The 17,734-nt window shown below is 55.1% G+C and overlaps 8 protein-coding genes across 8 annotated transcripts; 4 read left to right on the forward strand and 4 right to left on the reverse strand.

Annotated features, from left to right (window-relative positions):
* Nucleotides 1-136: 136 nt before the first annotated feature.
* On the forward strand, nt 137-2,448 carry N657DRAFT_589966 (uncharacterized protein). Its single transcript, XM_062789878.1, has 3 exons — nt 137-446; nt 544-2,003; nt 2,059-2,448. Exons 1-3 carry the CDS (start codon nt 201-203, stop codon nt 2,075-2,077), a joined length of 1,725 nt encoding a protein of 574 aa, XP_062651347.1. The 5' UTR covers nt 137-200; the 3' UTR covers nt 2,078-2,448.
* On the reverse strand, nt 2,344-2,626 carry N657DRAFT_678165 (uncharacterized protein; the record flags this gene model as incomplete). The annotated part of the gene is made up of 3 exons (XM_062796049.1): nt 2,344-2,380; nt 2,439-2,504; nt 2,562-2,626. The coding sequence occupies 3 exons, from the start codon at nt 2,624-2,626 to the stop codon at nt 2,344-2,346; spliced, it is 168 nt and encodes a 55-aa protein (XP_062651348.1).
* Nucleotides 2,627-5,447: 2,821 nt separating this feature from the next.
* N657DRAFT_217624 (uncharacterized protein) lies at nt 5,448-6,489 on the forward strand. The gene has a single exon (XM_062786270.1). It carries the CDS (start codon nt 5,643-5,645, stop codon nt 6,180-6,182), a length of 540 nt encoding a protein of 179 aa, XP_062651349.1. The 5' UTR covers nt 5,448-5,642; the 3' UTR covers nt 6,183-6,489.
* Nucleotides 6,490-6,850: 361 nt separating this feature from the next.
* N657DRAFT_218237 (uncharacterized protein) lies at nt 6,851-7,715 on the reverse strand. The gene has a single exon (XM_062786271.1). It carries the CDS (start codon nt 7,563-7,565, stop codon nt 7,071-7,073), a length of 495 nt encoding a protein of 164 aa, XP_062651350.1. The 5' UTR covers nt 7,566-7,715; the 3' UTR covers nt 6,851-7,070.
* A 2,761-nt stretch (nt 7,716-10,476) lies between these two features.
* N657DRAFT_589974 (uncharacterized protein) lies at nt 10,477-11,203 on the reverse strand. The gene is made up of 4 exons (XM_062789879.1): nt 11,024-11,203; nt 10,898-10,951; nt 10,797-10,829; nt 10,477-10,653 (listed from the first exon to the last, which is right to left on the reverse strand). Exons 1-4 carry the CDS (start codon nt 11,106-11,108, stop codon nt 10,613-10,615), a joined length of 213 nt encoding a protein of 70 aa, XP_062651351.1. The 5' UTR covers nt 11,109-11,203; the 3' UTR covers nt 10,477-10,612.
* Nucleotides 11,204-13,138: 1,935 nt separating this feature from the next.
* On the forward strand, nt 13,139-13,915 carry N657DRAFT_641588 (uncharacterized protein). Its single transcript, XM_062792173.1, has 2 exons — nt 13,139-13,265; nt 13,320-13,915. The coding sequence occupies exons 1-2, from the start codon at nt 13,187-13,189 to the stop codon at nt 13,757-13,759; spliced, it is 519 nt and encodes a 172-aa protein (XP_062651352.1). The 5' UTR covers nt 13,139-13,186; the 3' UTR covers nt 13,760-13,915.
* Nucleotides 13,916-14,204: 289 nt separating this feature from the next.
* N657DRAFT_641589 (Hydroxyisourate hydrolase) lies at nt 14,205-15,316 on the reverse strand. Its single transcript, XM_062792174.1, has 2 exons — nt 15,180-15,316; nt 14,205-15,029 (listed from the first exon to the last, which is right to left on the reverse strand). The coding sequence occupies exon 2, from the start codon at nt 14,967-14,969 to the stop codon at nt 14,466-14,468; it is 504 nt and encodes a 167-aa protein (XP_062651353.1). The 5' UTR covers nt 14,970-15,029; nt 15,180-15,316; the 3' UTR covers nt 14,205-14,465.
* Nucleotides 15,317-15,893: 577 nt separating this feature from the next.
* N657DRAFT_612340 (anion-transporting ATPase) lies at nt 15,894-17,673 on the forward strand. Its single transcript, XM_062790385.1, has 2 exons — nt 15,894-16,617; nt 16,678-17,673. Exons 1-2 carry the CDS (start codon nt 16,225-16,227, stop codon nt 17,308-17,310), a joined length of 1,026 nt encoding a protein of 341 aa, XP_062651354.1. The 5' UTR covers nt 15,894-16,224; the 3' UTR covers nt 17,311-17,673.
* The last annotated feature ends 61 nt before the right edge of the window (nt 17,674-17,734 follow it).

Consider the following 17,734-nt stretch of genomic DNA (forward strand, 5'->3'; position numbering starts at 1 on the left):
TTGGAGGGGCGGCAAGATCGAAAAAAATCTGGGGACTTGAAATTACTTATCTTATCGCACCTCCAAACTCGCATTTGATTTGTCTTGAGTGACTCCACACAAGCTCGTACGTTACATTCCTTTCCTCATTCGAGCGATTGTTTCTAACGTGTCGACACACTCACTTGCTTCAGCCTCCAAGTGGTTTGCGTGTAAAGTCAATGTTCCGTTATGCGCTGAGGCGAGCATCAGCCCAGCGCTTGGGGAAGTTCAAAACTGCTTTGGCTTCTCTTCAAAGCCGGCAGTGGCCCTCTTTCTACCGTCGCGTCCACGAAAGTGTGTGCAGTGGTCTTCCCAGCATCCATGATCCCATCCTCCCGAAAAACGACACAATCTATGCCCTATCGTCTGGCTCGGGTAGGGCAGGTATTGCCGTGATTCGCATCTCTGGGCCTGGTTGTCTTGATGTATGCTACTTACAACCTCTTCTCTCTTTGGCCATTTTTTTTCCTTTTTCCCTTATCTCTCTCTCCCTTTCATCTCCATCACTGACATGCTTAGAAGGTTTACAGAGGCTTGTGTCCATCCAAGGCTCCACCCAAGCCCAGGTATGCCGCGGTGAGAACACTGCTCGAGCCGGGGTCGGCCGACGCATCTGGGGCAAATATCGTGGACTCGGATGCCCTCGTACTCTACTTCCCCAGTCCCAAAACAGTGACTGGTGAAGATGTGCTTGAGCTTCACGTCCATGGAGGCCCTGCGACTGTGAAGGCCGTCCTCTCCGCGGTCCGGAAATGCTCCTCGGCAGGAACCGTACGCTACGCTGAGCCGGGCGAGTTCACGCGGCGCGCCTTTCTGAATGGCCGCCTGGATCTCGCCCAGGTCGAGTCCCTAGGTGACACACTTGCTGCCGAGACTGAGCATCAACGACGGGCGGCTGTGCGAGGCAACTCGGGCGTTCTCGGAAAGACATACGACAGTTGGCGCGAGCAGCTGTTGCTCGCCCGCGGAGAAATTGAGGCGCTCATCGACTTCTCAGAGGACCAGCACTTCGATGAGTCGCCCGCCGAGCTCCTCACAAACGTCACCAGGCTGGTTGGCGACATCCTGCATTCCATCCAGCTTCACAAACTTGGTAGTCAACGAAGCGAGATGCTTCGGAATGGAATCCGGATTGCACTCCTCGGCCCCCCAAACGCCGGGAAAAGCTCGTTAATGAACCAGATCGTTGGCCGCGAGGCATCGATCGTTTCAGCCGAAGCGGGAACCACCAGAGACGTTGTTGAGGCAAGTCTTGATATTCGCGGGTACCTCTGTTCGTTCGCAGATACCGCTGGAATTCGGACGAAGTCGTCGGGATCTATTAGTCATTCCGACCATCCTACAGCTTCTACCATCGGTGCCATCGAAGAGGAGGGCATCCGGAGAGCGCGACAGAAGGCGTTGGATTCAGATGTCATCATTGTCTTGGCATCTGTTGAGATGGCGGAATCTGGTGCCTACCGCATAAGCTACGATGCGGAGACGCTACAATTGGCAGCCGGAGCACAGCAATGTCTTGTTGCGGTGAACAAGACTGACCTGGTGAGCCCAGAGTCACTCGAGCGGCTTATCCAAGAATTCAAAGCTTCGGCATTGGCGGATATCGGCGGACTGCGCGATACGAAACCGCTCGCCATATCCTGCAAGGCTGCGGTGTCACCACCTGCTGCAGGGCTGACAGACGCGGGCGGCATACACGCACTCACCGAGAAACTCGCCGAGTCATTCTCGCATCTGACTTCCCTGCCGGATGATCTGCAACATCTTCTTGGTGTGACCGAACGACAGAGTCAACTGCTTGCCGAGTGCGAACGCCACCTCGGAGATTTCATGGCTGAGGCCCGAAAAACTGATCCGTATGCCGAGCCGGATGTCGTCCTCGCGGCAGAGCACTTGCGACTTGCCGCTCTTCGATTGGCCTCCATCACTGGGCGTGGCGAATCCGGGGATGTCGAAGACGTTTTGGGAGTCATCTTCGAAAAGTAATGTCATGCAGTGCATATTACCTGTGGCAACTCTGCTAACGTAAGACTCCAGGTTCTGTGTTGGCAAATGAACGTGTAACAATAGTTGTACAAGGGAAATTCGAACCATCCAACCATGCCCTCATCGCGCCGTCTATCCCGTGTCTAGAAAGTCATGATACAGTCGTCTGTCGTCCCTTGAGCCTCGGAGCGTAGTCACACCACCAAGAAGGCTGGCACCCGTCCGTCAAATGCGTGATAGTCGTACAAGTCATCCAAAGTCGTCCTAATGCGCCGGAAGAATATTCAAGAATCGATACAGCGAAAGGAAAAAGTAGCACTCGAACTCAAGGAAGCTCTAGTGTTGCTTGTCCTCCTCATCATCCTTGTCATCCCTTTTTTGAGCGTTAGCCTCCATGTCTTCCGAGAATGGGATGCGGAACCATTACTCACTTGTTGTAGCCGGAGCGGCCGTAATCGCGAAGCTTGTTCTCCTCCTCGTCGTCATCCGAGTTGCCCCTGATTTTCGGTGTCAGTGCCCGGCTGGCGAGACGTCTCGCTGGGGGGAATACTCACTTGTTGTAACCGGAGCGGCCATAGTTGACGAACGACGTGGTGGCGAAGAAAGCGGTGGCAGCCATAGCGATTAAGATGTGAAACTGGGGTTGTTGTGGTAACTCTGCGTGTTTGAGTGGGTGTTGGTTAAGTCTGTTGATGCGAAGGAGGTTAAGTTGCTTTGTTTGTCTTGTTGATGTGTGTTGCTGAAGGTGTTGTTGATGCTGACGATGAAAAATAGGTCCTCAACCTGGGCATCAACGAAGTCTTATATAGACTATCGACAAGTTGTTTCAACCCCGTCCCGTGCAACGGCTCATCACCAATCCCCTTCCAAGATACCATGTCGGCGTGAGCGGCGATGCTTCAGGGCCGCCAAAAATACCGGATGACATAAGGCCCATGTGCTCAGCGTCGGCCGGGGTGTCTTGGGAGTCTGGATCTTACCAAAGACACCAGATGCCCTCCAAAGGGTGACTCGGACCCTGGAACATGGATCCGGGTTCCGTTGGAGACAACTCAACCGGTGTGGGTCGAGCAGGAACTGTTTTCCCTCGTGGAATTACGGAATCACCAATGCGTTCAACATCGACATCCGCAAAAGGGTGACAGATGCAGTGCCGCCGAGCCGCCAGATCCAAGCGTTTGGTCATCCTGCACATGGTGTGGGGTCCGCAGGCGCGAGTATCAAAGTGGAAATGAACGGCCGACAGCCGCAAAGAGAAGGCATGGCGGGCGGCGGCCGGACTTGGATCTGGCACCAAGTGCGTCGTCACTCTCGTAGGGCTGAGTTGGGTTACCGGGACCAATGTTGATGCCTGGTCGCCTGTGTCAGCACCAGCTGAGGTTGCACAGTCTCCAAGGCTGGAGCCCCTTGCTTGCAGCAACTTGAGAGGGCAGAGCTGGATCCTTCCCGCCAATCCGGGCTCGTGTTCTGGTTTTGCTGACATAGCAAAGTGCCGAAGTCTAGGCATCACGTTTTCGACGTCTTTTTCGTGCAACAGAAGGCTTTCGACGCTTCAAGTCGCTTCGTATGGGTTCACGTCTTGTTAGCACGAATCTCACCCGCGTTGACGATACAGAAGGTCGGTCGGTTCCGGATTTAGCTACGGCATGCAGGTTAGGAACTTCACACAGCACAGCCCGTCCGGTCTTCCGCGCCAAGTGATAGCGAACACTTTCGCGAGGATCCGCAGCAAACTGCCAGCGCGTGTCGGTAGCCAACTAGACCTTTTTCCTCGCACGATAGGATCAGTCGAGTCTTGACCGATTTGGTGAGCAGGTTCCCCGTATGTACAGCAATTTGCCCCAGACCCTACACTCAACGAATCCGCGCGCGCTCTTGCAACCTAAACTCCGAAGGAGGAGGTATCCAATGGGGCTATGGTGTCCCAATGTGACGTGCTCTTCGGGCCGTTAAGCTTCCCAAAACCTGCGCCAAGTCTCAGGCAATCTGGGAGGGGATGGACCGATCACTCGGTTCCTGGCCGCCCCGCTGGCGTGTACGGAGTATATATGTACTGTACTGTAGCTTGATCAAGGTGCAGATTGCCCAACAAGGCCCATGCATCACGGCACTGCATGCCGCGCCCCAGGCAACGGAGCATGGATCGGACGATGCCGTCGGCGACATCATTGACCAATTCACATCGCTTCCATTACGAGTCATGAGCAGCGTGGTGTCTTTTGGAGGACACGACCAGTTGACGCTCCTCGTCCAATTCAATCCCACTCGACCTTGTTACGATGCCACGATTGCTTACCAGGACTTCTCGCACCCTCAACATGCCCTTGCACCGGCAGGATCCATCAAAGCGGCACAGGCTGAGCACCATGACGGGAAGCGTTACCGAGCCATGGGGGCAACGATGGGACGGGCTCCCTCCCTGTGAGATGCGGGTTTAACCTTAGTGCCCGCCGCCCGTTTCCTGAACTTTAGGTATGTACTGTACAATACCTATACCACGACGCAACGGCGATTATGTGCCTTTGTTTCAGCCTGTTTGTACGGAGTAGGCTCCGGACCTTTCGTGTCGCTCAAGGATTGTCCCAAAGACCATAATAACAGAACCTGCTGCGCACTTTGGCGGAACTGCTTTGCCGCTTATTTACTTATCCGAGACCTCCAGCTGGGAGAACACGAGATGGAACCGGCTTACACCAAAGGAAAAGGGGGTGCGACTGCCGGGTAGTCTTCCGCCACGTGGTGCGGTCCAGCATCCTGAAACCGAGGGGCCGGACAGACTGCTCCCTGAAAACCACCCCGCCGCCACTTGTTCGATATTAGGTTGTTAATGATCAGATAACTTAGCCGCTAGGGCTGCCGGGGGATACCGGAATGCTTGGCGTGGGTTAGACGCCGGCATTGGGTAGAAACAAAAGTTCTCCCCTCCATCGGGTTCATTGGCCACACTCCAGGCTACCACTTCAAGTCTCAAGGTACACCGCTCTCATCAGCACTGCTGCAAAGAACATCTCTCGGCTTCTCCAGCTTTGGCACATTGGGGCGTCCTCATATGGAGGGTTTTCCAGTGTGTTAGTCAGAGCCATGCACAGAACTTTCAGCTTGAGGACGGCACTTCGGTCTGGGATGGACAATTTGTCGGAGGTGCAGTGCGGTGCCGTGTCCAAGCGGTCGACAATGGGGTCCGACGGCATCTCAGCAGTGCGAAACTGCGATTGGGCGGTTCGTTCCATCTCGGTATTTATCATCCCTTCTCCTTCAGGTCACGGTGTTGATGTTGGGCCAGTGACAGCAGACAAGAACTCTCGTTACGACGAAGCCAGACACCTTCCGCTGCTACTTTCAATACTGAGACCAGGCCCTCCGCTGCATGCTCGTTTTGCTCAGTCATGGCACGATCCTCAAATCTCTTGTTTCCAAGTCTGCACTATCACCTCCTCGGCCTTGAGTTTCGACCTAGTCTGCAACACCGCAGGCTAGCAAACTGAGCCGCCTGTTCGGTTTGGACTCGATCGACGCCCAGGTCAACCCCCAACCCTGGAGAAGCATTCAGGTACACTAAGGCCGTCTCCATTTTCTGATGATACTATCCTGAAGAGATTCATGGCGTATACGAAGTGGATGCCTATCAACTCTTCATGACGCCTGAAGCGTGTTTGGGTGTACACCTCTTGATTACGATCACCACTGCTGAGCAGCATGCCCGAGTTTTAAGCTCGTGGAGGATGGGGGGTTGTGTCCGAGGGAAGTGCTGCGAGACTGACTCACTCAAGGCGATGATTGAAACCAGACTTCGCTCCGTGCCTCCCTCACGATGGGCAGTGCAAGGAGAAGTGCGAGCTGCCAATGTCCTGCTGAAGATATGCAGTTTCTCATGGGTGTATCACCGGAGCTACTCCAGTCGGCTGTCCAGTGGGCTGGAGGATCCACATCTCCTAAACCTTGGCCATGGGAAGTGCGGATGTGGTGCAAGGATGGTTTCTATACAGCATCACAAGCCCAGGCTCCTTGCATTTCAGACAAATCAGTTAGAACATGTTTGGAACATGTCAGTTGAGAGTATCATCATACGGTGCCACTGTGCTACCTCAGTCTGGTCGATTCCCAAGATTACAGCAACTTATTGGCTTTGTTCTTCCCCTACTATCTTCTGCAACCAAGCTTCTCTCTTCCTTTAATCGGTTTATCTTAGAAAAGGCAGGGAACTATTTGTGTGCACAAATTGCACGACCAAACTCAAGCCACTCAGTGGCTAACTTCATCGAACATGAACGCCGTCGCTTCTTGCAGGTTTTATGTTTGAAACTCCGCATCCAAGATGGCCTTGTATGCACTGGTACCTTTGACACCCTCTAATGCCATCTGAATCCTGCCTGTTGGTCTTCTCAAATCACTTGATTTGGGTGTGGAATCAGCCACAACCTGTCTAAGTCACCGCCACGCACTGCCACATTAGAGTACAGTGCATGTTACAGTGTATAAATACATCCACACTGTATTTTGAAGCTCGAGCCACCCTCACCAAAGTTTCCATAGCCAAAGATTGAACGTGCTGGTCCCTCTGAGAGAGCCTCATTTAGCTCGACTTCTTCCTCACAGAGTTCCCCCATTCGAACGTGTGGCCTGATGATGGCCAGTGCTTGCGGTTGACAAACTCCCAGTCACTCATTGAACACAGCATACCCCTTTTCCACCTAATTCACTTCTTTTGGCCTCTTCAATCAATTTGTACCTGCTTTCCGGTCGCCTGGGCCCAATCGCGATTTCGTGTTTCTGTGCAGGTGTGGTGGTTGTGCCGTTTCTGGTCTGGTCCTCACAAGGCGGCGGAAAGGGAACCCCAGCTTCAAGGTGCCAGCCGCGTGGGAGAGAGAGCTTGCCGCGATTGTTGTGGACCCCTCATCGGTAGTGCCTTCACCATGCCGAGTAAGTTGTCTATTCAAGTCTCTTCTCTCTTCCGATCCTTCCTTTCTTCTGCCTTCTGGAGCTCTCCTAGTCATTGCCCCGCGCCAGCACGGCCTAGCGACTTCGGCACCCTCGTGGGCCAATTCTTGTGCCTGGTGACCAGTTCAGCGACTTGCGACGAAAAGCGGTGCCAACGCATCTTTGTTGCACCCGTACCGCGGGTCCTGGTTACGTTTGAAACTGGCGGCCCTCCGAGAACCTGACAAGCACCTCGACAACTTCCTTCCACCGACGATTTTTTGTGTTCTTGGGGCGCATTTGGGACAGCCGGACGGGAAGGCCTGCCTCGGAGTGACCGCCCCTGCTGTGCACAGGAACTGGCGACTCGGTGCTGGGGTCTCGGACTGCAACGAGCTGAGGGGGCGCGCACGATTCTTCCTGAATCCAGACACGATTTCTGCCCGCCTCGCTGCTGGACGCCTCTTGACACGATCGACGCTAACGGAAACATGGAAGACCTCATCGGGGATCCCTTCATCTACAACCAGGCAGTGTACGTAATCCAACCTCCCATACCTTCCTTGTGACCGAGTCCAAGGCGCTGACGCTCGTCTCACCTTTAGGGCCCACCCTCTGAGCGAACTCGAAAACTGTGCCATCGCCGTCGACGCCACCTATTACCTCCAGCTTCACCTCGATGTTCTCCCAGGCAACGAGCCTCTCCTCCCGGCTCTCGGCGGCCTGACCGGGATCCAGGGTCGCATTGAGAGTGAATTGGACCAGTGGCAGGCTCATAGGATCACCCCTTTCTTCATCTTCGACGGCCAGTCCATAGCCGGCCAGGATGAGACGGCAGTAAAGCGCGGCCTAGCGAATTGTCTCAAAACCGACATCTCGTGGGATCTGTACTTCAATGGGCGGGCCGACGAAGCTGTGTCAGCCTTTGGTCAGAGTACTAGTATGTGGTGGACTTCAGTACTGATTGTGCTGGGCCTGGCTGACTGCTTGGAAAGGTGCCTTTCCCACCCGGGCTCTCTATCCCCTTCTGCAGTCCATCTTGAAGCAGCGTGGCCTACACTTCCTGGTTCCTCCCTTCAACGCCGCTGCCCAGGTAAGCCCTCCTTTGCGTCTTTAAGGTTCAAACAGCCTCTGACCTTGACCAGATGGCATACTTTGAGATGTGCGACTCGGATCAGTGTGCCGGCATCATGGGTCCGGCCGAGCTCCTGTTGTACCCTGTTCGGGACTGCGTCATCCGCACCATTGACTGGGACAACAATCTAGTCTACGCCGTTTCCAAGAAGCACATCCTCAAGACACTGAATGTCAGCGAGTCTCTGTTTATCGACGCCTTTCTGATGACCGGGACGTCTTTCCTCCTGTCCTTCCCACCCCTGGCCGACCAGACCATCATCAAGACGCAACCTCACACAGTGGCTGACGCGGTTAATATGCTGCGCACCGCGGAGAAGTCGGTGACTCTCGTCTGCACCAGCTTCCACGACATTCTCAAGACCCAAGACCCGGACTGGCTGGACAAATACCGCAAGGCCCGCATGGCCGTCGACCACTTTGTATACATCGCCGAAAATGGTGAGGTCAAGGTCCACGACTACGAGCACCTGACCAACGATAACCACGAGTACCTCGGCCTCCAACTCCCCTCTGAGCTGTTTCACTACCTCAACACGGGCTTGATTGGACCCCGGATCCTCACGTGGATCACTCATGGCCAGTTGCAGGTTCTGCCGACGCTTGATGGAGTCGCTTCAGACGAGTACAGGAAGCTGGTCACAACTCAATCGGCCCGAATCAAAGAGGCTGCCCTAAGCCTTGTGATTCCACGTCTGAATCGCGGCATCGGATATAAGAATATCAGCATGAAGGTTTGGTATGATCGCAACTTTTCCTCTACTGTCTGGGACCGCCACGAGGCCAAGGCCAACTTTGCCCCGCAAGTCGCCAGTTGGAACCTTCGGGAACCGCAGATCACAGACAATCTTGGCCAGTTCGTCCATGGCTCGATCCTCTCTGAGGTTTTGGCCCTGAAGAACCCAAAGTTTGTCGCGGCGACTCTGTCCCCCAAGGAGAAATTGAAGGGTGTTGAGTCCGCTGCCCTTATCAAATCCATCTGCCTCTGGAGGTTCCTGCACATTCGGGGTTACGTGGATGACCGGCATGAACTGACCGGCTGGGGCTCTGCGTTGGCCGCTGCCCTGTCTGCGATCGAGCCGACGGTCAGGAAGTACCCCGACTTCCCGCATCTCTACGAGTCAGTTTTGGTCGCCTTCGAGTTGATCCGCTTCGAGCTCCTCAACGCTAGGAATCCTCATGACGAGCTGCGCGGCCTTCCCTTAAACGGCTCTGAAACAGACCAAGCGAGCCTGCTCCTCATTAGCCGATGCGCAAGCCTGCTGAAGTTAAGACACCAAGCGAACGGATACACTGGGCCCCTCAGCAAGAATCTGCTGGCCTTCCGCTCCCTTGTGTCCGAGGTGCGGTCGGCTGACCGTGACCTAATCGAGGCCATTCTGGCCTCCATGTTCATGTATGCACAGGCAAAGCGAAACCGGGAGGACGGCTGGGACCTGAGCCATGAGTATGTTTCTTCCCCACGTGTGCACTGTTTTCCCCATGGTCTGAAAGAGCTTTAACCTTGTTTGTAGGCTCCCCTTTCTCTACGATCCGGATGTCGCCCTGGGCATTGCCGTCAAGACGTATCTCGACGACCTCATCCCGAATGACCCTAACAAGGAGCAGAAGTTGAAGCAATTCCCGGGGGTGTATGTGCCGTTTGCCGTGTCGTTTGCCGACGACTTGGATGTTGCCTGCAACTTCTTCGGGGCACTCCACGCGGGCGTCAAGACTCTGGGCGCTAAGGATATGCCTGCCGTCGACCGCTCCGCTTGGGACCAGGCGGCCGAGTACCTGAAGTCCAGGCGATAGGATGCCAGGGTCGAGAGGAGGCTGTAGTCGAGTGAGCAAAGAATGTGTGGATGATCGCTTGGGCTGCGCCTTATATTACCGCTGCATCTTGATGAACGGGAACGGCCTCTCTTGAAGTACATCCGGCATGCCAGGGCAGCCCTAACGACTTGCGTCGCTAAACGACCCGAAATCTCAAGAACTTGCTCTCCTGTGTTGCATGCGACATGATGCGAAACATAACCACAAAAAGGCTGGACCATGGCCCGGGACCCTTGTGTAATCGACTGCAGAGGTACACTTGGTGCCTTGGAGGGAAATAGTAAAGTTTCAGTAAGCATGAAATCCATTTGCCAAGAAAACACAGAAGCCCACTCTTCTACACTTGCCACGGCGGCAATGGGAATTATGATACCGCCAGCTTGTTCAACCGCCATTCGGGATATCTCGCGCTCCTCCCTCACTCCCTCCCTCCTGATCGCCGCTTGTATGTTCCCGTAGCTTTGAGCTCATGGCTATCCTCATCGTAACCTTCCATCTTCCCTTTAGGTAATCTCAAGGCAGAACCTCATACATCCCATATGCGTTTTCCTCGTCTGCTCCGGAGGCCGTGCTGGCTCGTCGGGGATAACGTCGAGAAAAGGGACAGGTGGTGACTGTTAATCATCGCTCCGCTTTCTTTTGTTCGTACTCGTCTCCCTTGGTCCTTTTGTCACGGCTACTCTGTGTGAACTGCCAACTGCCCTGTCCAACACTCCAAATTGAATTTGTTATAGAGAGGTTATGCGCCACCGACAAGGATGTTGTTCAGGGGGACGTGGACTTGAGGAAATATTCGTTAGTCCATATTCCATTCGGTATTAGGTTCAGCTGGAGGATGGTCAAGGAAGGGTTGTGGCGTAGGGTTTTCGAAACGGGACAGCAAGATAAGGGAAGGGGGTCTGCTGGGTTAGGAAAGGCCGTACTGAGCTTGACGAAGTATCCGACTGCGCCCATGACTATTGCGGACGTCTGTTAGTGTGTGGCCATTCGACAGAGGAAGGGGGTTGGCTTGAGTTTCACGTACCCAGGAAACCAACGCCCACGGCCTGGGAGATCTTGATGAATTCGCGGCGGTCGGCTGTTTGGGATGCAGTTTCATTGTCAGAAGAGTCTGGTTTTTGCTGTATCACTTGGCTGGGAGGAGGCATACGCTTCTGCGCCCGGTTGATGAACTGGATGCCGTCCTTCAAAAACTCGCGCGGCACCTCGAGGATCTCTTGCACCTGGTCGGCCATTGTGCTGGATGTGAAAGGCGAAGTGATATCAAAAGAAAGTACAGAAGAGATTCGTCTGTGCGCCGGTTGGGGGGAATGTCACGCGGCAAGTTCTGCTTGCGTTGGAGATTGCAAGAAGGTTGGGAAGTTGTGTCGCGTATCCAAATTGGAGAGCTGTCAATCCCCTGAGGCTTGGCTTTACCAAATGTGCCACATCGCCTCAAGAATCTGGGGTCTTCGAGAAGTGGCTCGTGCGCCAACTCAGGCGCTGAACTGGGGCGGATTCACAATGGGGAGGCACAGACCATCTCCGCAGCACAGCTGGGGTGCAGTTCCAGAAAACGGAAAGAACCCCGCTAGATGCTTTTGGCCTCCATGCATCGCTTGCCCTCCGCTTCCACTTCCGAAGTTTGGGGCAATTCGTGCCCAAATCTTCCGCTTGTCAATGCTTGTCTCAAGCCACGGTAATTAGAGAGGCTTCAGGTTTGTATGGTCATCAAGCCCGGGGGGTAAGCTCCGACCTCGAGGTGCATCCGAGAGCGACGACCGAAATATGGCAACAGTCTGATCCGGAATTGCTGCTCGTACTGAGACATGCAGCTCACTCGATTGGACTGGAAGAACGCTCAACACCCTTTTGAGAGCTGATCATCCCCGCTATGACGCCCAGCGGTGAATATAATGCCGCCTGAGAATGGAACCGAGTTGATAGCAGGTTTCCGCGTGACAGAAGTGGCACTTCGCAGTCACATTGGTTCATACAAACCAGTTCCGATTCACAACTGGAGCTTGAAGCCCGATGGAGTGGGAGGGTTGGCCGGCCCCCGATACGGTCCGTTCGAGGCCAGGACGATCACGCCGTCTTCAAACTCGCACTTACTATGTCAAGAGCAAGCGGTATTCGGTCGACGTCCGGAATCTGATGGCAGGCGGGCGTTGGCATCCCGGGCAAATCGCTAAACCCTTCCGCCGGGAGGAGACCCTGGAAGGACCTCACGTTCGTCATTGGCGCTGATGCATGCTGCATCTCAGCAGCTGCCCGCCACCAATGGCTCAGCTCGACAGGATCCTGGTTCTTGCCCACAGAAGGTAGAGTGTTTCGGCTCAGGCCGGGCGCCAGCAGCGGCGAATTCAGCAAGTTGTTCTTGTGCGGAAGCGGGGGATCTGTCACTCGATATCTAAAAGTCGGCCACCCTCCCCTCAAGATCCTGTCCATGGACCTCTTCTTTCTATTGTCTGCTGGTTCTATCCCTACAAAAGACCGTTCTCTAACGCGGCACAGACCGTCACTATTTCATTTAGTCGCCGAGTCAAAGCAGCCCTTTCTCCGCCAGTAACGAGACGCCAGCCGCCTGATCATCGGTTGGCCAGCGCTGCTCGGCCTGCCGCGCGCCTGATTCCTTGACCGCGTGGAGCTTGCCCCACAATTCAAGTCAACCAAGGTGAGCGGAAACGGCCTCTCGTCCACCAGTTCACCCTCGCTTGGCCAACCCGAGACCAGTGCCACGCAATCGAGCCGGCAAGTGCACAGTAGGGGGCCTTGCAAGCCTCAGAACCCAGCGCGTTGAAGCTTCAAAGCATGGCTCCAAGTCTCCGCGTACGACTCTCGGTCGCCCAGCGGCGGCCATATTTCGGGCGCAGTTCAAGTTGAACAATGGGCCTTTTTTGGGGCAGGGCATAAGACCCCGTGCAAACCATCAACACTCTGAGCCTCCTTTTCCCCCTGCCCTTTTCGCGTCTCCTTACCAAACCGGCAATCAGTGTAATACTTCCCTTCTCACGCTGAGGGACTACCTGGAGTATCCCGCTGATCTTGACTGTTTCGTTGTCATTGTCATTCTGAACTTGTCGACGCTGCACTTGGTTTATCCCGGTTACTCGCAGTTCCTGGACTATATTTCTGGCACCAGCAGAGCGGGTGTCGACTCTTCTGGCTCATCAGTCAAGGCAGCTTCCGAGCAGCTGCTGGCGAGATTGTTCTCGCGGTTGGAGGATACAAGACGAGAATTTAGAGGGACTCAAGAATTCCCTACTAAAGTTTCAAAATGCGCAGACCGAGGTTCCGGCGGACTCCCTCGAGGTACAGCACATCAGAATACATGGTGCCGATTCCCCAGAGCCCAACGCAGATGTCGCTTCGACACAGGGACACGGGGTTCCCAGAGTCGTTTTGCGGCAGTAAGTAGAGGTCCGGCACTGGCATTTTGGCATATTAGCTCATTTAGCTTGCAGGTCGGAATACAACACTACCACACCCCGAAGCGAATCTCAGCCCCGATGCCTGCATCACCGAGGAAGACGTGAACCCGGCACGGGCCCTCATTAGATACCGAATGTCGTTCATGACCCAGCAGTCTGGTAGTCGGTCCTCCACGTTTAGCGACCAGACTTTCAACGGATCCGTGGAGGAAGGGACCCTTTCCGCGCTCGGCCGGCTCGCCATCAACTCACTGCGGACGGGCGAACTTCCCAGTCTCGATGGGTGTCTGTTGTCCAAGGACGCCGATATTTATGAGTCGTCGGACGGCATGAGCAGCAGGGATCCGGAGTCGCCGCTGCGGAATGGGAAGGAGTTTGATCAGGCCAAGACCCTACCACGAGATGCGGTGCGGGGCCGTCGAGGACACCGGCGGCACCGAAGCAGCTTCATGAGCCGGCTCATCCATAGGTAGGCGAGCCAGCCGCCAGATGATGGGAGTTGCTGGTGGGTTCTGCTATGGGCTTTCAAAGCATACCATGAGAAGCGACTTGGGCATTCACAACGCATCCGCGGGCGAGGAGTGTTAGGCTTAATTGCATAATCTGGGGATTGGGGGGGGGGGGGCGGCGGAAAATCATGATGACAACGACAACTGGGCGGGTTGGGTATTCCTAGGTCAAAGGGGCATGGCGTTGCTTTAGTTGGTATACAGGGAGGATTAGTCATTCGCTACAGGTTGATTAGCTTCACGGCATACCTCGGTCCTACAGGATTGGACACAGCAGAATGTATGGAACAAGAGCCACGTTCGGCAACCTACAGCCTACATCACGAGCAAGCCCTCCATGGGCTATAAATGAATAGCATGGATTTCTACAGGTAATACGAGCCCGAGAACAAAACGCGGGACCGAGCTGCGCGAATCCGTAGCAAAGATACTTTCTGGCGCGAAAAAGACACAAGCACCACCGCGCCATCCTCAGCGCACGTATCGTACCGAGTATTTGAAAAGAACGGCATTCAAATCATGGCCCGACATCCAACCGCTATCACTCCCAATGTCGCTGCAAACGCAGCGTTTTCGGCCCTTTCACCCGTTCGTTCATCACAACCGCCCGCCGACCTTCCCCCCTTCTCTTCCCACTTCCTCATACAAAATCCCCGTTCCCTCAGCGTCTTCAACTTCCCCGGTACGTACTATACCCATACGGCGCCAGCAACAGCGGGACGTGATAACGCTCCCCCTCGCGCACTGTAAAGGTCACATCGACCTCGGGGTAGAAGGTTTTGTCAGCCCCGCCAAAGTAGCCCGCGCTGTCGAACCGCAGCGTCCAGCGCGACTCGCCGCCGCCGCTGGCGTGGATAGACCCCAGCACGTCCTCGAGCGTGTAAACGGGGACCTCGCCGGACGAGGTCGGGCTCGAGTAGGGCAGCCAAGCCTTGATGCGGCCGTCTTCGTCGGTGTGGGACTCGAAGACTACGGGGTTGGTGGTTGAGGGGGCGGCGGGGGCGGCGGCCGTCGCAATGGAGGAGGAGGAGGATGAGGTATGGTTGTTGTTGTTGGTGGGGGAGGGCGTGGTGGTTGAGACGAGGTCTAGCTTGACGCGCACGCCGCGTGCGGGCTTGCCGAGGGTTGTGTCGAGCACGTGGCAAGTTATGCGGTCTCTTGTTTCGGCGGACATGGTGGGCTTCCGTTTTATTGTGGTTGAATTTGTGGGTTTGGGAGTTGGTGATGGTTGTTCCTGGTGTTGCGGGGTGTAAGTTGGGTTTTTGGAGTTGGGAAGATCGGGGTGTTTGTTAGGGGGAGGAAAATGTGCTGAAGTGAGGCGGGCTGCACAAGACGGTTTTCGATGCAAAACTCGCAATGCTGGTAGACAAGGCTCTTGACTCACTTTCAAGACAATGCGTTGTCGCTCTCCTTTGCGGTGACGACGGGGCTGGCGTTGTTGGTGTGATGGTGGGGTTGTCGCGATAGGGATGAGGCTGAGGGAACCACTGAAGTCTTCTGACACTCCAAGCTGAACAAGCACCAACCTTGTCAAAAGAAAGTGACAAAGGATAACAGCATTAGGGAGTAGTTAGAGGGAGCTAGGTTTTATAAGTGTAAATCGGCCGTTTTACGGCTGCCTGCGGCTGCGATGCGATCTGCAACCTGATGGGTAGCAGTGACTTGCTTGGGGGCCACTTGACACCCACTCCCGCTCAGCCCCGCCACATCGGCCGCATCGGTGTCTGCCGCTGTCCGTGATGAAGACGTATCCTGAGCTGCTAAGAAGCGGTCAACAACTGTAGCAGTATAACAAGAAGCCGCCATGAGAAAATAGCTCATTTATTGACCTTCCTGAAGGCGGCGCTGGAGACAACACAGGCTCAACTTCCAAGGTCTTGGGACTCGCGTCCCTTCAGCTGAGGTGTCCCGCTGAACTACCGTATGTACTTATTCAATCTGGGGTATGTGCCTGAGGTGGGCAGCATGGACGAAGCAGAGGCTGGAAGGTCCTATTGGTGGATGGAACAGAGTGGAGGAGTCCACATCGAGAGAGTGCATACGGTACCTTATGGAATATGAGTTGGAGATGGAAACCTGAGATTTGTTGCCACTGTCGGCCTGAATTGAAGTTCAGCCTCTGCGTGCCAAGCTCCTCTAAGAACCCCCAGGTCGCTGTACTCCACCAATTTCCCAGTGACGTTGCCCCTCGGGCCCAGAGACCTCTATCCGAACCCTGAAAGTGACTTCGCGTTTCGACTTGGTTCCAGACTGAAGTTGAACAGAGTTGCCGCGCAGAACGCTTAAACTGGTTGTCTCCTTGCTTTGGCTTGTCAAGACTAGTATACACAGTTCAACCAACCCTCGTCTTCTTCTTTGCCTACAAATCGACAACCCCGCAACTCAACGCACTCCTGTTCAACTGGCCACAGAGACCCTTACCCATCAACATGTCGGCCACGCTCGTAAATGTCGACGATGGGGACGCCATGGAGCCGACGCTGCAGTCGATTCTCGACCAGCGGTCGCTGCGGTGGATCTTTGTCGGCGGCAAGGGCGGCGTGGGCAAGACAACGACGTCGTGCTCGCTCGCCATCCAGCTTGCCAAGGTTCGCCGCTCCGTGCTGCTCATCTCGACCGATCCGGCCCACAACCTGAGCGACGCCTTCAGCCAAAAGTTCGGCAAAGAGGCCCGTCTCGTCGACGGCTTCGACAACCTGAGCGCCATGGAGATCGATCCTAATGGGAGCATCCAGGATCTGCTGGCGGGTCAGGGCGAAGGGGATGCCGGCATGGGGGATATGGGCGGCATGGGGGGAATGATGCAAGATCTGGCATTTGCGGTGGGTTGAGACTGTACCCCTCCTCGGTAGTTGTGCGCTTAGCTGATCGCCCACCCACAGATACCCGGCATTGACGAAGCCATGTCCTTCGCCGAGGTTCTCAAACAAGTCAAGTCGCTCTCCTACGAAACCATCATCTTCGACACGGCACCGACCGGCCACACGCTGCGCTTCCTGCAGTTCCCCTCGGTTCTCGAAAAGGCCCTCGCCAAGGTGTCGCAGCTCTCCAACCAGTACGGCCCGCTCCTCAATGGCTTCCTCGGCAGCAACGGGACGCTGCCTAACGGGCAGAACCTGAACGAGATGATGGAGAAGCTCGAGACGCTGCGCGCCACCATCTCCGAAGTCAACGCGCAGTTCAAGGACGAGCGGCTGACCACCTTTGTGTGCGTCTGCATCCCCGAGTTCCTGTCGCTGTACGAGACGGAGCGCATGATTCAGGAGCTGGCCAGCTACGGCATCGACACGCACAGCATTGTCGTCAATCAGCTGCTGTTCCCCAAGCCCGGGTCCGACTGCGAGCAGTGCACCGCTCGCCGCCGCATGCAAAAGAAGTACCTCGATCAGATTGAGGAGCTGTACGATGAGTTCAATGTCGTCAAGATGCCGCTGCTGGTTGAGGAGGTCAGGGGGAAGGAGAGGCTGGAGAAGTTCAGCGAGATGTTGGTCAAGCCTTTTGTCCCACCTTCGTAGGAACGGTTGTGAAAGGGGTGGCGTAGAGAAGGGATAAGGGATGGTACTGAAGCGAGTTGCAATATGGGCGTTTACCTGACCGAGGCGGATTCAAGCGACACACGGCAGGCTGTAGATACCCTCCTGCGTCGGCGCTAGTTATAGATGAGACCTTTCGTACGTTACAACGGCACGTTCATGCATTTTAGAGGAGTAGGGGCGGTAAGGCGCTAGACATGGGATCACAGAAACAGAGACAGACAGAGACAGAGACGTTGATATCAACAGCAGGTTCAGGACTCGGGTTGATGGGGTTCAATTCCCGCCTCCGCCACCAGCCGGCGGAACTGATATGCCATACTTATACACAGAAATAGAAGCCACCCTTAAGCCGTGGCGGATTAAATCCAGTCCATGATACTCGCGTAAAAGTCAAGTAAACGCT

The sequence above is a fragment of the Parathielavia appendiculata genome, assembly GCF_033297405.1.
Source record: "Parathielavia appendiculata strain CBS 731.68 unplaced genomic scaffold N657scaffold_2, whole genome shotgun sequence".
Classification (NCBI taxonomy): Eukaryota; Fungi; Ascomycota; class Sordariomycetes; order Sordariales; family Chaetomiaceae; genus Parathielavia; species Parathielavia appendiculata.

What these genes read in the sequence shown, in the direction of transcription:
- N657DRAFT_589966 (XM_062789878.1), top strand. Translation starts at nt 201, where the DNA reads ATGTTCCGTTATGCGCTGAGGCGAGCATCAGCCCAGCGCTTGGGGAAG. An exon ending in CTGGGCCTGGTTGTCTTGAT is followed by an intron (nt 447 to 543) that starts GTATGCTACTTA and finishes CATGCTTAGAAG; the next exon opens with GTTTACAGAGGCTTGTGTCC.
- N657DRAFT_217624 (XM_062786270.1), top strand. Translation starts at nt 5,643, where the DNA reads ATGACGCCTGAAGCGTGTTTGGGTGTACACCTCTTGATTACGATCACC.
- N657DRAFT_218237 (XM_062786271.1), bottom strand. Translation starts at nt 7,565, where the DNA reads ATGGCACAGTTTTCGAGTTCGCTCAGAGGGTGGGCCCTAAAGGTGAGA.
- N657DRAFT_589974 (XM_062789879.1), bottom strand. Translation starts at nt 11,108, where the DNA reads ATGGCCGACCAGGTGCAAGAGATCCTCGAGGTGCCGCGCGAGTTTTTG. An exon ending in CGTGGGCGTTGGTTTCCTGG is followed by an intron (nt 10,830 to 10,897) that starts GTACGTGAAACT and finishes CGTCCGCAATAG; the next exon opens with TCATGGGCGCAGTCGGATAC. An exon ending in CGGATACTTCGTCAAGCTCA is followed by an intron (nt 10,654 to 10,796) that starts GTACGGCCTTTC and finishes TATTTCCTCAAG; the next exon opens with TCCACGTCCCCCTGAACAAC.
- N657DRAFT_641588 (XM_062792173.1), top strand. Translation starts at nt 13,187, where the DNA reads ATGGTGCCGATTCCCCAGAGCCCAACGCAGATGTCGCTTCGACACAGG. An exon ending in CCCAGAGTCGTTTTGCGGCA is followed by an intron (nt 13,266 to 13,319) that starts GTAAGTAGAGGT and finishes TTTAGCTTGCAG; the next exon opens with GTCGGAATACAACACTACCA.
- N657DRAFT_641589 (XM_062792174.1), bottom strand. Translation starts at nt 14,969, where the DNA reads ATGTCCGCCGAAACAAGAGACCGCATAACTTGCCACGTGCTCGACACA.
- N657DRAFT_612340 (XM_062790385.1), top strand. Translation starts at nt 16,225, where the DNA reads ATGTCGGCCACGCTCGTAAATGTCGACGATGGGGACGCCATGGAGCCG. An exon ending in TGCAAGATCTGGCATTTGCG is followed by an intron (nt 16,618 to 16,677) that starts GTGGGTTGAGAC and finishes GCCCACCCACAG; the next exon opens with ATACCCGGCATTGACGAAGC.